Source organism: Pezoporus wallicus, unplaced genomic scaffold (genome assembly GCF_028554395.1).
Source record: "Pezoporus wallicus isolate ANWC-B61680 ecotype Strahan unplaced genomic scaffold, APGP_CSIRO_Pwel_v1 contig_8726, whole genome shotgun sequence".
NCBI lineage: Eukaryota > Metazoa > Chordata > Aves > Psittaciformes > Psittacidae > Pezoporus > Pezoporus wallicus.
In genome coordinates this window covers 1-17,190 of record NW_026635530.1, presented here as the reverse complement: position 1 = coordinate 17,190, position 17,190 = coordinate 1, and the positions used below count along the sequence as shown (strand labels likewise).

General features: G+C 58.8%; 1 protein-coding gene across 1 annotated transcript; it reads right to left on the bottom strand.

Moving 5' to 3' along the window:
- Positions 1-6,972: 6,972 nt before the first annotated feature.
- On the bottom strand, positions 6,973-15,945 carry MAP2K7 (mitogen-activated protein kinase kinase 7; the record flags this gene model as incomplete). The annotated part of the gene is made up of 9 exons (XM_057396693.1): positions 6,973-7,125; positions 8,817-8,862; positions 8,980-9,122; positions 14,066-14,146; positions 14,265-14,444; positions 14,546-14,653; positions 15,432-15,551; positions 15,653-15,766; positions 15,874-15,945. Coding segments are annotated over 9 exons (1,002 nt in total), but the record flags the coding sequence as incomplete, so codon positions are not given.
- Between the last annotated feature and the right edge of the window lie 1,245 nt (positions 15,946-17,190).

The window sequence follows — 17,190 nt, the reverse complement described above, 5'->3', positions numbered from 1 at the left end:
CCGTGCCAGCCCCACATCAGCCCCATGGCACGGCCCGGTGCCAGCCCCACTTTGTCCCCATGTCACATCCTGGTGCCAGCCCCACATCGTCCCCATAGCACGTCCCAGTGCCAGCCCCACATCGTCCTGGTGCCAGCCCCACATTGTCCCCATGTCACATCCTGGAGCCAGCCCCACATCGTCCCCATGTCACATCCTGGAGCCAGCCCCACATCGTCCCCATGTCACATCCTGCTGCCAGCCCCCCATCGTCCCCATGTCACATCCTGGAGCCAGTCCCACATCGCCCTGGTGCCAGCCCCACATCGTCCCCATGTCACATCCTGGTGCCAGCCCCACATTGTCCCCATGTCACATCCCGGTGCCAGCCCCACATCGTCCCCATGTCACATCCCGGTGCGAGCCCCACATCGTCCCCATGTCACATCCCGGTGCCAGCCCCACATCGTCCCCATGTCACATCCCGGTGCCAGCCCCACATCGTCCCCATGTCACATCCTGCTGCCAGCCCCACATCGTCCCCATGTCACATCCTGGTGCCAGCCCCACATCGTCCCCATGTCACATCCCGGTGCCAGCCCCACATCGTCCCCATGTCACATCCTGGTGCCAGCCCCACATTGTCCCGGTGCGAGCCCCACATCATCCCCATGTCACATCCCAGTGCCAGCCCCACATCGTCCCCATGTCACATCCTGCTGCCAGCCCCACATTGTCCTGGTGCCAGCCCCACATCGTCCCCATGTCACATCCCGGTGCCAGCCCCACATCGTCCCCATGTCACATCCTGGTGCCAGCCCCACATCGTCCTGGTGCCAGCCCCACATCGTCCCCATGTCACATCCTGGTGCCAGCCCCACATCGTCCCCATGTCACATCCTGCTGCCAGCCCCACATCGTCCCCATGTCACATCCCGGTGCCAGCCCCACATCGTCCTGATGTCACATCCTGCTGCCAGCCCCACATTGTCCCGGTGCGAGCCCCACATCATCCCCATGTCACATCCCAGTGCCAGCCCCACATCGTCCCCATGTCACATCCTGGAGCCAGCCCCACATCGTCCCCATGTCACATCCTGGAGCCAGCCCCACATCGTCCCCATGTCACATCCTGCTGCCAGCCCCACATCGTCCCCATGTCACATCCCGGTGCCAGCCCCACATCATCCCCATGTCACATCCTGCTGCCAGCCCCACATCGTCCCCATGTCACATCCTGGAGCCAGCCCCACATCGTCCCCATGTCACATCCTGCTGCCACCTCTGTGCCATTCCCTGCTGCTGGCCCCACACTGTCCCTCCGTGTCACATCCCCACATCTCCTCCTGCCACATCCGTGTCACATCCCAGCATCGTGCCCCACATCCATGTCCCGTGTCACATCCATGTCCCGTGTCACATCCATGTCCCCATCACATCCATGTCCCGTGTCACATCCATGTCCTGTGTCACATCCATGTCCCGTGTCACATCCATGTCCCCATCACATCCATGTCCCGTGTCACATCCATGTCCTGTGTCACATCCATGTCCCGTGTCACATCCATGTCCCGTGTCACATCCATGTCCCTGTGTCACATCCATGTCCTGTGTCACATCCATGTCCCTGTGTCACATCCATGTCCTGTGTCACATCCATGTCCCGTGTCACATCCATGTCCCCATCACATCCATGTCCCGTGTCACATCCATGTCCTGTGTCACATCCATGTCCCGTGTCACATCCATGTCCCGTGTCACATCCATGTCCCTGTGTCACATCCATGTCCTGTGTCACATCCATGTCCCTGTGTCACATCCATGTCCCTGTGTCACATCCATGTCCCTGTGTCACATCCATGTCCCCATCACATCCATGTCCCGTGTCACATCCATGTCCTGTGTCACATCCATGTCCTGTGTCACATCCATGTCCTGCGTCACATCCATGTCCTGTGTCACATCCATGTCCCGTGTCACATCCATGTCCCGTGTCACATCCATGTCCTGTGTCACATCCATGTCCCTGTGTCACATCCATGTCCTGTGTCACATCCATGTCCCTGTGTCACATCCATGTCCCTGTGTCACATCCATGTCCCGTGTCACATCCATGTCCCGTGTCACATCCATGTCCCGTGTCACATCCATGTCCCGTGTCACATCCATGTCCCGTGTCACATCCATGTCCCGTGTCACATCCATGTCCCGTGTCACATCCATGTCCCGTGTCACATCCATGTCCCGTGTCACATCCATGTCCCGTGTCACATCCATGTCCCGTGTCACATCCATGTCCAGTGTCACATCCATGTCCCTGTGTCACATCCATGTCCTGTGTCACATCCATGTCCTGTGTCACATCCATGTCCCTGTGTCACATCCATGTCCTGTGTCACATCCATGTCCCGTGTCACATCCATGTCCCGTGTCACATCCATGTCCCGTGTCACATCCATGTCCTGTGTCACATCCATGTCCTGTGTCACATCCATGTCCTGTGTCACATCCATGTCCCCATCACATCCATGTCCCGTGTCACATCCATGTCCCTGTGTCACATCCATGTCCCCATCACATCCATGTCCTGTGTCACATCCATGTCCTGTGTCACATCCATGTCCCGTGTCACATCCATGTCCTGTGTCACATCCATGTCCCTGTGTCACATCCATGTCCCTGTGTCACATCCATGTCCCGTGTCACATCCATGTCCCGTGTCACATCCATGTCCCGTGTCACATCCATGTCCCGTGTCACATCCATGTCCTGTGTCACATCCATGTCCTGTGTCACATCCATGTCCTGTGTCACATCCATGTCCCTGTGTCACATCCATGTCCTGTGTCACATCCATGTCCCTGTGTCACATCCATGTCCCTGTGTCACATCCATGTCCCGTGTCACATCCATGTCCCGTGTCACATCCATGTCCTGTGTCACATCCATGTCCTGTGTCACATCCATGTCCCGTGTCACATCCATGTCCCGTGTCACATCCATGTCCTGTGTCACATCCATGTCCTGTGTCACATCCATGTCCCTGTGTCACATCCATGTCCTGTGTCACATCCATGTCCCTGTGTCACATCAATGTCCCTGTGTCACATCCATGTCCCGTGTCACATCCGTGTCCCGTGTCACATCCATGTCCCCATCACATCCATGTCCCTGTGTCACATCCATGTCCCGTGTCACATCCATGTCCCCGTGTCACATCCATGTCCCCATCACATCCATGTCCCCATCACATCCATGTCCTGTGTCACATCCATGTCCTGTGTCACATCCATGTCCCTGTGTCACATCCATGTCCTGTGTCACATCCATGTCCTGTGTCACATCCATGTCCCTGTGTCACATCCATGTCCTGTGTCACATCCATGTCCCCATCACATCCATGTCCTGTGTCACATCCATGTCCTGTGTCACATCCATGTCCTGTGTCACATCCATGTCCTGTGTCACATCCATGTCCCTGTGTCACATCCATGTCCCGTGTCACATCCATGTCCCGTGTCACATCCATGTCCCGTGTCACATCCATGTCCCGTGTCAAATCCATGTCCCGTGTCACATCCATGTCCTGTGTCACATCCATGTCCTGTGTCACATCCATGTCCTGTGTCACATCCATGTCCCTGTGTCACATCCATGTCCTGTGTCACATCCATGTCCCGTGTCACATCCATGTCCCTGTGTCACATCCATGTCCCTGTGTCACATCCATGTCCCTGTGTCACATCCATGTCCCTGTGTCACATCCATGTCCTGTGTCACATCCATGTCCCGTGTCACATCCATGTCCCGTGTCACATCCATGTCCCGTGTCACATCCATGTCCCTGTGTCACATCCATGTCCCCATCACATCCATGTCCTGTGTCACATCCATGTCCTGTGTCACATCCATGTCCCCATCACATCCATGTCCTGTGTCACATCCATGTCCTGTGTCACATCCATGTCCCCATCACATCCATGTCCCCATCACATCCATGTCCTGTGTCACATCCATGTCCCGTGTCACATCCATGTCCCCATCACATCCATGTCCCCATCACATCCATGTCCTGTGTCACATCCATGTCCTGTGTCACATCCATGTCCCTGTGTCACATCCATGTCCCGTGTCACATCCGTGTCCCGTGTCACATCCATGTCCCCATCACATCCATGTCCCCATCACATCCATGTCCTGTGTCACATCCATGTCCTGTGTCACATCCATGTCCCCCTCACATCCATGTCCTGTGTCACATCCATGTCCTGTGTCACATCCATGTCCTGTGTCACATCCATGTCCCTGTGTCACATCCATGTCCTGTGTCACATCCATGTCCTGTGTCACATCCATGTCCCCATCACATCCATGTCCTGTGTCACATCCATGTCCTGTGTCACATCCATGTCCCTGTGTCACATCCATGTCCTGTGTCACATCCATGTCCCCATCACATCCATGTCCTGTGTCACATCCATGTCCTGTGTCACATCCATGTCCCCATCACATCCATGTCCTGTGTCACATCCATGTCCCCATCACATCCATGTCCTGTGTCACATCCATGTCCTGTGTCACATCCATGTCCCCATCACATCCATGTCCTGTGTCACATCCATGTCCCCATCACATCCATGTGCTGTGTCACATCCATGTGCTGTGTCACATCCATGTCCCCGTGTCACATCCATGTCCCGTGTCACATCCATGTCCCGTGTCACATCCATGTCCCGTGTCACATCCATGTCCTGTGTCACATCCATGTCCTGTGTCACATCCATGTCCTGTGTCACATCCATGTCCCCATCACATCCATGTCCCCATCACATCCATGTCCTGTGTCACATCCATGTCCTGTGTCACATCCATGTCCCCATCACATCCATGTCCCCATCACATCCATGTCCTGTGTCACATCCATGTCCTGTGTCACATCCATGTCCCGTGTCACATCCATGTCCCGTGTCACATCCATGTCCTGTGTCACATCCATGTCCCCATCACATCCATGTCCTGTGTCACATCCATGTCCTGTGTCACATCCATGTCCTGTGTCACATCCATGTCCCCATCACATCCATGTCCTGTGTCACATCCATGTCCTGTGTCACATCCATGTCCCCATCACATCCATGTCCTGTGTCACATCCATGTCCTGTGTCACATCCATGTCCTGTGTCACATCCATGTCCCCATCACATCCATGTCCTGTGTCACATCCATGTCCTGTGTCACATCCATGTCCCCATCACATCCATGTGCTGTGTCACATCCATGTCCTGTGTCACATCCATGTCCCCGTGTCACATCCATGTCCCGTGTCACATCCATGTCCTGTGTCACATCCATGTCCCGTGTCACATCCATGTCCTGTGTCACATCCATGTCCTGTGTCACATCCATGTCCCCATCACATCCATGTCCCCATCACATCCATGTCCTGTGTCACATCCATGTCCTGTGTCACATCCATGTCCCCATCACATCCATGTCCCCATCACATCCATGTCCCCATCACATCCATGTCCTGTGTCACATCCATGTCCTGTGTCACATCCATGTCCTGTGTCACATCCATGTCCCCATCACATCCATGTCCTGTGTCACATCCATGTCCCCATCACATCCATGTCCTGTGTCACATCCATGTCCCTGTGTCACATCCATGTCCTGTGTCACATCCATGTCCTGTGTCACATCCATGTCCTGTGTCACATCCATGTCCCCGTGTCACATCCATGTCCTGTGTCACATCCATGTCCCCATCACATCCATGTCCTGTGTCACATCCATGTCCTGTGTCACATCCATGTCCCGTGTCACATCCATGTCCCGTGTCACATCCATGTCCCCATCACATCCATGTCCCCATCACATCCATGTCCCCATCACATCCATGTCCTGTGTCACATCCATGTCCTGTGTCACATCCTTGTCCCCATCACATCCATGTCCCCATCACATCCATGTCCTGTGTCACATCCATGTCCCCATCACATCCATGTCCTGTGTCACATCCATGTCCCCATCACATCCATGTCCCCATCACATCCATGTCCCCATCACATCCATGTCCCGTGTCACATCCATGTCCCGTGTCACATCCATGTCCTGTGTCACATCCATGTCCTGTGTCACATCCATGTCCTGTGTCACATCCATGTCCTGTGTCACATCCATGTCCTGTGTCACATCCATGTCCCTGTCCTGCTGCCACCTCCTGTCCCCGTTCCTCTCCCCACTGAGGCACCAGGATGTTGAGAGGCCATGGAGGGGATGCACCCGGATGCCCTGGGATGCACCGGGACACACTGGGACACATCGGGATGCACCGGGATGTGCTGGGATGCACCAGGACGCACTGGGATGCCCTGGGATCCACTGGGATGTGCCAGGATGCACCGGGATGCCCTGGGATGCACCGAGATGCCCTGGGACGCACCGGGATGCACCGGGATGTGCCAGGATGCACTGAGATGCCCTGGGACGCACCGGGATGTGCCAGGATGCACCGGGATGCACCAGGACGCACTGGGATGCACTGGGACGCACCGGGACGCACCAGGATGCACCGGGATGCCCTGGGACGCACCGGGATGCCCTGGGATGCACTGGGACGCACCGGGCCGTACCGGGATGCCCTGGGACGCACTGGGATGTGCCAGGACGCACCGGGATGCCCTGGGATGCACCGGGATGCCCTGGGATGCACTGGGACGCACCGGGCCGTACCGGGATGCCCTGGGACGCACTGGGATGTGCCAGGACGCACCGGGATGCCCTGGGATGCACTGGGACGCACCGGGCCGCACCGGGATGCCCTGGGACGCACTGGGATGTGCCAGGACGCACCGGGATGCCCTGGGATGCACTGGGACGCACCGGGCCGCACCGGGATGCCCTGGGACGCACTGGGCCGCACCGGGCCGCGCTGGGTCAGGGGGCTCCGAGGCGGGTGCTGGGTGCCCCGGGGTCCCCCATGGCGGTGCCGGGGCCGCCCCGGTGCTACCTGGTGAAGAAGGGGAGGTGGGGCTGGGCCAGGCCGGCGCCGCTGCGGGGGGACTCGGTCCTGGCCATGACGTCCTTGAACCAGGAGGCAACGTCCACGTCCAGCGACTCGTAGCGCTTGATGAAGCTGTGCTCCTGGGGACAGGAGCGGGACCGGCACGGGGGACATGGGGGGACATGGGGGGACATGGGGTCAGGGATGGGGATGGGGATGGGGGGGAGATGGGATCAGGGATGGGGGAATGGGGAAGGGGGGAGATGGGATCAGGGATGGGGGAATGGGGAAGGGGGGACATGGGGTCAGGGATGGGGATGGGGATGGGGGGGAGATGGGATCAGGGATGGGGGAATGGGGAAGGGGGGAGATGGGATCAGGGATGGGGGAATGGGGAAGGGGGGAGATGGGGTTAGGAATGGGGATGGGGATGGGGGGGAGATGGGATCAGGGATGGGGGAATGGGGAAGGGGGGAGATGGGATCAGGGATGGGGGAATGGGGAAGGGGGGACATGGGGTCAGGGATGGGGATGGGGATGGGGGGGAGATGGGATCAGGGATGGGGGAATGGGGAAGGGGGGAGATGGGATCAGGGATGGGGGAATGGGGAAGGGGGGACATGGGGTCAGGGATGGGGATGGGGATGGGGGGAGATGGGATCAGGGATGGGGGAATGGGGAAGGGGGAGATGGGATCAGGGATGGGGGAATGGGGAAGGGGGGACATGGGGTCAGGGATGGGGATGGGGATGGGGGGAGATGGGATCAGGGATGGGGGAATGGGGAAGGGGGGAGATGGGGTCAGGAATGGGGATGGGGATGAGGGGAGATGGGGTTAGGAATGGGGATGGGGATGGGGGGAGATGGGGTCAGGAATGGGGATGGGGGGAGATGGGGTCAGGGACGGGGACAGGGGGAGGTGGGGGGAGATGGGGTCAGGGACGGGGACGGGGGGGGAGATGGGGGGAAATGGGGTCAGGGACGGGGGGATGGGGGGAGATGGGTTCAGGGACAGGGATGGGGATGGGGGGGAGATGGGGTCAGGGACGGGGATGGGGGGAGATGGGGTCAGGGACAGGGATGGGGATGGGGGGAGATGGGGTGGGAGATGGGGTCAGGGACAGGGGGATGGGGGGAGATGGGGTCAGGGACAGGGGGGGGAGATGGGGTGGGAGATGGGGTCAGGGACAGGGGGATGGGGGGAGATGGGGTCAGGGGGACAGGGACGGGGGATGGGGACATGGGGATGGGGATGGGGAGATGGGGACATGGGGATGGGGATGGGGACAGGGGGATGGGGACATGGGGATGGGGATGGGGACAGGGGGATGGGGACATGGGGATGGGGACAGGGGGATGGGGTCAGGGGGATGGGGACATGGGGATGGGGATATGGAGATGGGGACACGGGGATGGGGACAGGGATACAGGGATGGGGATGGGGATGAAGAGACAGAGATGGGGTCAGGGACAGGGACATGGGGATGGGGGGATGAAGAGGGGGAGATGGGGACAGGGAGACAAGGATGGGGAGATAGGGATTGGGACAGAGGGATGGGGACACGGGGATGGGCACAGGGGGATGGGGACAGGGGGATGGGGACATGGGGATGGGCACAGGGGGATGGGGATGGGGACACGGGGATGGGGATGGGGGGATGGGGACAGGGGGATGGGGACACGGGGATGGGCACAGGGGGATGGGGATGGAGACGGGGATGGGGACAGGGGGATGCGGATGGGGACATGGGGATGGGGATGTGGGGATGGGCACAGGGGGATGGGGTCGGGGTGCAGTAAGGCCCCCCCCCCCCCAGGCCCTGGGGCTCACCAGTAACTTGTTGTACTTTGGTCTCTTCCTGTGGTCCTTGGTGAGGCTGCAGGAGAAGGGGGGGGGGGGGTCAGCACCCAGGGGGCACCCAAGGGGGGGGGGGGGGGCGGGGGTCAGCACCCAGGGACCACCCAAGGGGTGGGGGGGGGGGGGGGGCACCCACCAGTCCCTGACGAAGGCCTGGAAGTCCCCAGAGAAGCCCATGGCGGGGGGCAGCAGGGGGGGGTCCTCCTGCAACACCTTGGTCAGCACCTCGAAATCTGTCTTACAGTTCTGGTACGGGAACTGCCCCGTGGCCAGCTCCACCTGCGGGATAGGGGGGACGTGTGGGGTACGGGGGACGTGTGGGGTACGGGGGAGATGTGGGGTACAGGGGACGTGTGGGGTACGGGGGACGTGTGGGGTACGGGGGACATGTGGGGTACAGGGGGGACGTGGGGTACAGGGGACGTGTGGGGTACGGGGGACGTGTGGGGTACGGGGGACGTGTGGGGTACGGGGGACACATGTGGGGTACGGGGGACATGTGGGGTACGGGGGGGACGTGTGGGGTACAGGGGGGACATGTGGGGTACGGGGGACGTGTGGGGTACGGGGGACATGTGGGGTACAGGGGGGACGTGGGGTACAGGGGACGTGTGGGGTATGGGGGACGTGTGGGATAGGGGGACGTGTGGGGTACGGGGGACATGTGGGGTACAGGGGACATGTGGGGTACGGGGGGACGTGTGGGGTACAGGGGGGACATGTGGGGTACGGGGGACGTGTGGGGTACGGGGGACATGTGGGGTACAGGGGGGACGTGGGGTACAGGGGACGTGTGGGGTACGGGGGACGTGTGGGATAGGGGGACGTGTGGGGTACGGGGGACATGTGGGGTACAGGGGACATGTGGGGTACGGGGGGGACGTGTGGGGTACAGGGGACATGTGGGGTACGGGGGACGTGTGGGGTAGGGGGGACGTGTGGGGTACGGGGGACGTGTGGGGTACGGGGGACGTGTGGGGTATGGGGGACGTGTGGGATAGGGGGACGTGTGGGGTACGGGGGACATGTGGGGTACAGGGGACATGTGGGGTACGGGGGGGACGTGTGGGGTACAGGGGACATGTGGGGTACATGAGATACAGGGACATGGGATACATGGGACATAGGACATGGGATACATGGGACATAGGACATGGCATATAGGGACATGGGATACATGGGATACAGGGACATGGGATACATGGGACACAGGACATGGGATACAGGGACATGGGATACATGGGATACAGGGACATGGGATACATGGGACACAGGATATGGGATATAGGGACATGGGATACATGGGATACAGGGACATGGGATACATGGGACACAGGATATGGGATACATGGGACACAGGACATGGGATAAAGGGACATGGGATACATGGGATACAGGGACATGGGATACATGGGATACAGGGACATGAGATACATGGGATACAGGGCAAGGGACACAGGGACATGGGACACAAGGGACACAGAGACACGGGACACAAGAGTACATGGGACCCACGGGACAAGTGGGACACGTGGGGACACAGGACACCAACATGGGGGACACAAGGGACAGTGGGCATGGGACATGTGGGACATGGGACATGTGGGACATGTGGGACATGGGACATGTGGGAGATAGCACATGGGATATGGGACACGTGGGACACAGGACATGGGACACAGGACATGGGACACATGGGACACAGGACATGCGGGACATGGGACACGGGACAGGGGACATGTGGGAGATAGCACATGGGATATGGGACACGTGGGACACAGGACATGGGACACAGGACATGGGACACATGGGACACAGGACATGCGGGACATGGGACACGGGACAGGGGACATGTGGGAGATAGCACATGGGATATGGGACACGGGACACGTGGGACACAGGACACGGGACACGTGGGATACAGGACTTGGGACACTTGGGACACAGGACATGTGGTACATGGGACATGTGGGAGATAGCACATGGGATATGGGACACGTGGGACACATGGGACACGTGGGATACAGGACATGGGACACGTGGGATACAGGACATGGGACACAGGACATGGGACACTTGGGACACGGGACATGGGACACGTGGGACATGGGACATGGGACACGTGGAACACGGGACATGGGACACGTGGAACACTGCACATGGGACACGTGGAACACGGCACATGGGACACGTGGAACATGGGACACGTGGGACACAGGACATGGGACACGGGACATGGGACACGTGGGACATGGGACACGTGGGACACAGGACATGGGACACTTGGGACACGGGACATGGGACACGTGGAACATGGGACATGGGACACGTGGGACACAGGACATGGGACACGTGGGACATGGGACATGTGGGACATGGGACACGTGGGATACAGGACATGGGACACGTGGGATACAGGACACGTGGGACACGTGGGATACCGGACATGGGACATGTGGGACACAGGACATGGGACATGTGGAACATGTGACACATGGGACACAGGACATGGGACACATGGAACACGGGACATGTGGAACACAGGACACGGGACACAGGACATGGGACACGTGACACATGGGACACAGGACATGGGATACGTGGGACACAGGACATGGGACACGTGGGATACAGGACACGGGACATGTGGAACACAGGACACGGGACACGTGGGACACAGGACATGGGACACGTGGGACATGGGACATGTGGGACATGGGACACGTGGGATACAGGACACGTGGGACACAGGACATGGGACACGTGGGATACAGGACACGTGGGACACAGGACATGGGACACGTGGGACATGGGACATGTGGGACATAGGACATGGGACACGTGGGATACAGGACATGGGACACGTGGGATACAGGACACGTGGGACACGTGGGATACCGGACATGGGACATGTGGGACACAGGACATGGGACATGTGGAACATGTGACACATGGGACACAGGACATGGGACACGTGGAACACGGGACATGTGGAACACAGGACACGGGACACGTGGGACACAGGACATGGGACACGTGGGACACATGGGACACAGGACATGGGATACGTGGGACACAGGACATGGGATACGTGGAACACAGGACATGGGACACATGGGATACTGGACACGGGACACGTGGGACATGGGACACGTGGGATACAGGATATGGGACACGTGGAACACAGGACATGGGACACGTGGGATACAGGACACGGGACATGTGGAACACAGGACACGGGACACGTGGGACACAGGACATGGGACACGTGGGACATGGGACACGTGGGACACAGGACACAGGACACATGGAACACAGGACATGGGACACGTGGGACACAGGACATGGGACATGTGGGACATATGACATGTGGGATACAGGACATGGGACATGTGGGATATGTGACACATGGGACACAGAACATGGGACACGTGGGACATGTGACACGTGGGACACAGGACATGGGACACGTGGGACATGTGACATGTGGGATACAGGACATGGGACACGTGGGACATGGGACACAGGACATGGGACACGTGGGACACGGGATATGTGGGATGGGGGACATGGGACGTGGGACACAGGACATGGGGGACATGTTAGGGACAAGCAAAGGATGCACTAAGGACATGTTAGGGACGTGCTAAGGACACATTAGACACGCTAAGGACACGTTAGGGACACGCTAGGAACCCACTAAGGACACGCTAGGGACATGTTAGGGACACATTAGGGACACGCTAGGGACACGCTACAGGCACATTAGGGACACGGTAGGAACCCACTAAGGACACGCTAGGGACATGTTAGGGACACATTAGGGACACGCTAGGGACACGCTACAGGCACATTAGGGACAAGGTAGGAACCCACTAAGGACACGCTAGGGACATGTTAGGGACACATTAGGGACACGCTAGGGACACGCTACAGGCACATTAGGGACACGGTAGGAACCCACTAAGGACACGCTAGGGACATGTTAGGGACACATTAGGGACACGCTAGGGACACGCTACAGGCACATTAGGGACAAGGTAGGAACCCACTAAGGACACGCTAGGGACACGCTAGGGACACGCTACAGGCACATTAGGGACACGGTAGGGACACGTTAGGGACCCGCTAGGGACCCGCTAGGGAAACGTAAGGGACACGCTAAGGACATATTAGAGCCACACTAAGGATACATTAGGGACACACTAAGGACGTTAGGAACACGATAAGGATATGTCAGGGACATGCTCAGGACACGTTAAGGACACACAAAGGATATGTCAGGGACATGCTCAAGACACGTTAAGGACACACAAAGGATAAGCCAAGGGCACGTTAGGGACCCGCTAAGGACATGCTAGGGACACACTAAGGACACGCGAGAGATACGTTAAGGACACTCTAGGGACACGTTAGGGACCAGCTAAGGACACACTAGGCACACGCAAATGACACGCTAAGAACATGCTATGGACATGTTAGGGACATGCTAAGGACACATTAGGGAAACTTTAAGGACACGTTAGGGACCTGCTAAGGGCACGCTAGGGACACTTTAGGGACACGCTAGGGACACGTTAAGGACACGCTAAGGACACACCAGGCACACGTTAAGGACACATTAGGGACACGCTAAGGACACTTTAGGGACACGTTAAGAACACGCTAGGGACACGTTAAGGACATGCCAGGGACACGTTAAGGACACGCCAGGGACACGTTAAGGACACTTTAGGGACACGTTGACACTTTAGGGACACGTTAAGAACACACTAGGGACATGCTAGGGACATGCTAAGGACACTTTAGGGACACGTTAAGGACACGCTGGGGACACGTTAAGGACACGCCAGGGACACGTTAGGAACATGCACACTTTAGGGACATGTTAAGGATGCGTTAGGGACACGTTAAGGACACGCCAGGGACACGTCAAGGACACGCCAGGGACACGTTAAGGACACTTTAGGGACACGTTAAGAACACACTAGGGACATGCTAGGGACATGCTAAGGACACTTTAGGGACACGTTAAGGACACGCTGGGGACACGTTAAGGACAGGCCGGGGACACGTTAAGGACACGCCAGGGACACGTTAGGAACATGCTAAGGACACTTTAGGGACATGTTAAGGATGCGTTAGGGACACGTTAAGGACACGCTAGGGACACGTCAAGGACACGCCAGGGACACGTTAAGGACCCGTTAAGGACACGTCACCAGGGAGATGCCGAGGCTCCAGACGTCGGCGCGGATATCGTAGTCGGGCTTGGTAGGGTCGGGGGGGTCGATGCGCTCGGGCTGGTTGTGGGGGGAAGGGAGAGAGAAACAGAGAGGATGGAGGCACCGAGGGCACCCTCAGCACCCCAGAGCCCCCCATGCCCTCCCCCCCCCCCTCCCGGCACCCATGGGTGCTCACGGCCATGTAGGCGGCGCAGCCGGCGCTGCGGGTCTTGGCTTTGGAGTCCACGAGGCGGCCGCTGATGCCGAAGTCGCAGAGCTTGACCTGGCCCCGCTCGTCCAGGAGGATGTTGGAAGGTTTCACGTCCCGATGGATCACGCCGTGCTTCTCCTTCAGGTAGAACAGCGCCTTCACGATCTGCGGGGAGGCCGTCAGCAGCCGCGGGACCCCCCCCCCCCCAACCACCACTGTCCCCAAACTCTGCTGCCCCATCCCTGGGCACCCCAAACCCCGCTCACCGCCACCGTCATCTTCCCCAGGATGCGCTCGGGAATGGGGCCCTGGATGCGCTTCTTGAGCTTCTCGGCGCACGTGCCCATGAGCTCCATGGCGATGAAGACGTCGGTCTGGGGATGGGGAGGAAGGGAAGGGTGAGGGAAGGAGGAAGGGAGGGAGCTGGACCCCTTGTGAGGGGGGGGCACATGGATGGAGCCGGACCCTGGGGGCACCCATGGGTGGATCCGGACCCTAGGGGCACCCATGGATGGATCCGGACCCTAGGGGCACCCATGGATAGATCTGGACCCTGTGGGGATCCATGGATAGATCTGGACCCTAGGGGCACCCATGGATGTATCTGGATCCCAGGGAGACCCATGGATGGATCTGGACCCTAGGGGCACCCAAGGATGGATCCGGGCCCTGAGAGCACCCATGGATGGATCTCGACCCTGGGAGCACCCATGGATGGATCTCGACCCTGGGGGGACCCAAGGATGGATCCAGACCCTAGGGGCACCCATGGATTAATCCAGACCCTAGGAGCACCATGGATTAATCCAGACCCTAGGGGAACCCATGGATGGATCTGGATCCCAGGGAGACCCATGGATGGATCCGGACCCTAGGGGCACCCAAGGATGGATCCGGACCCTAGGGGCACCCATGGATGGATCCGGACCCTAGGGGCACCCAAGGACGGATCCGGTCCCTAGGGGCACCCATGGATGGATCTCGACCCTGAGAGCACCCATGGATGGATCTGGACCCTGAGAGCACCCATGGATGGATCTGGTCCCTGTGAGGACCCATGGATGGATCTGGGAGGACCCACGGATGAATCCAGAGCCTAGATGCGGGGTGCACCCCGTCTGCCTCGAGGCCCGGGGGGTGCTCAGTGCTCACGTTGGTGATGAAGGTCCCGAAGCACTGCACGATGTAGGGGCAGTCGTGGCTCTTGAGCACCACATCCAGATCCATCAGGATCCGTTTGTTCTCCTCCCGGTTCCCCGAGCGCCGCATTTGCTGTTGGAGGGCGGGGGGGTGGGGGGGGAGTTGGGGGTCAGGCTTGGATCCCAGCTCATTTTGGGGTGCTGGGGGGGGGGGGGGGAAGGGGGGGTCCCCACCTTGACAGCGATGACGTGGCCGGTCTTGCGGAACCGCATCTTCCACACCTGGCCGCAGGTCCCGCTCCCGATCTCCCCCAGGTTTTCCAGGTCGTTGATCTCTGCTTGGTAACGCTATGGGGCAGGATGGGGGGGGGACACGACACGGTTGGGGGTCAGGGACCCATTGGTCCCACACCATGTGTCCTGGGTGGTGTCATCCCCCCCCCCCCATTGCTCACCTGCCCCCCCACAGTGAGGTACCCGGTCTGCTTCATGATCTCCTGCAGCTTCTGGTCGATTTCGATGCTGGGGAGAAGAAAGAGGAGGTTGGCCAATCAGAATGGGGTAAAAGGGGGAGCCTGGCCAATCAGAACAGGGTAAAGGGGGAGCCTGGCCAATCAGAATGGGGTAAAAGGGGGAGCCTGGCCAATCAGAATGGGGTAAAAGAGGAGCCTGGCCAATCAGAATGGGGTAAAAGGGGAGCCTGGCCAATCAGAATGGGGTAAAAGGGGAGCCTGGCCAATCAGAATGGGGTAAAAGGGGGAGCCTGGCCAATCAGAATGGGGTAAAAGGGGAGCCTGGCCAATCAGAATGGGGTAAAAGGGGAGCCTGGCCAATCAGAATGGGGTAAAAGGGGAGCCTGGCCAATCAGAATGGGGTAAAAGGGGGAGCCTGGCCAATCAGAATGGGGTAAAAGGGGAGCCTGGCCAATCAGAATGGGGTAAAAGGGGAGCCTGGCCAATCAGAATGGGGTAAAAGGGGAGCCTGGCCAATCAGAATGGGGTAAAAGGGGAGCCTGGCCAATCAGAATGGGGTAAAAGGGGGAGCCTGGCCAATCAGAATGGGGTAAAAGGGGAGCCTGGCCAATCAGAATGGGGTAAAAGGGGAGCCTGGCCAATCAGAATGGGGTAAAAGGGGAGCCTGGCCAATCAGAATGGGGTAAAAGGGGAGCCTGGCCAATCGGAATGGGGTAAAAGGGGAGCCTGGCCAATCAGAATGGGGTAAAAGGGGAGCCTGGCCAATCAGAATGGGGTAAAAGGGGAGCCTGGCCAATCAGAATGGGGTAAAAGGGGGAGCCTGGCCAATCAGAATGGGGTAAAAGGGGAGCCTGGCCAATCAGAATGGGGTAAAAGGGGGAGCCTGGCCAATCAGAATGGGGTAAAAGAGGAGCCTGGCCAATCAGAATGGGGTAAAAGGGGAGCCTGGCCAATCAGAATGGGGTAAAAGGGGGAGCCTGGCCAATCAGAATGGGGTAAAAGGGGAGCCTGGCCAATCAGAATGGGGTAAAAGGGGAGCCTGGCCAATCAGAATGGGGTAAAGGAGGAGCCTGGCCAATCAGAATGGGGTAAAGGGGGAGCCTGACCAATCAGAATGGGGTAAAAGGGGAGCCTGGCCAATCAGAATGGGGTAAAAGGGGAGCCTGGCCAATCAGAATGGGGTAAAAGGGGAGCCTGGCCAATCAGAATGGGGTAAAAGGGGAGCCTGGCCAATCAGAATGGGGTAAAAGGGGGAGCCTGGCCAATCAGAATGGGGTAAAAGGGGGAGCCTGGCCAATC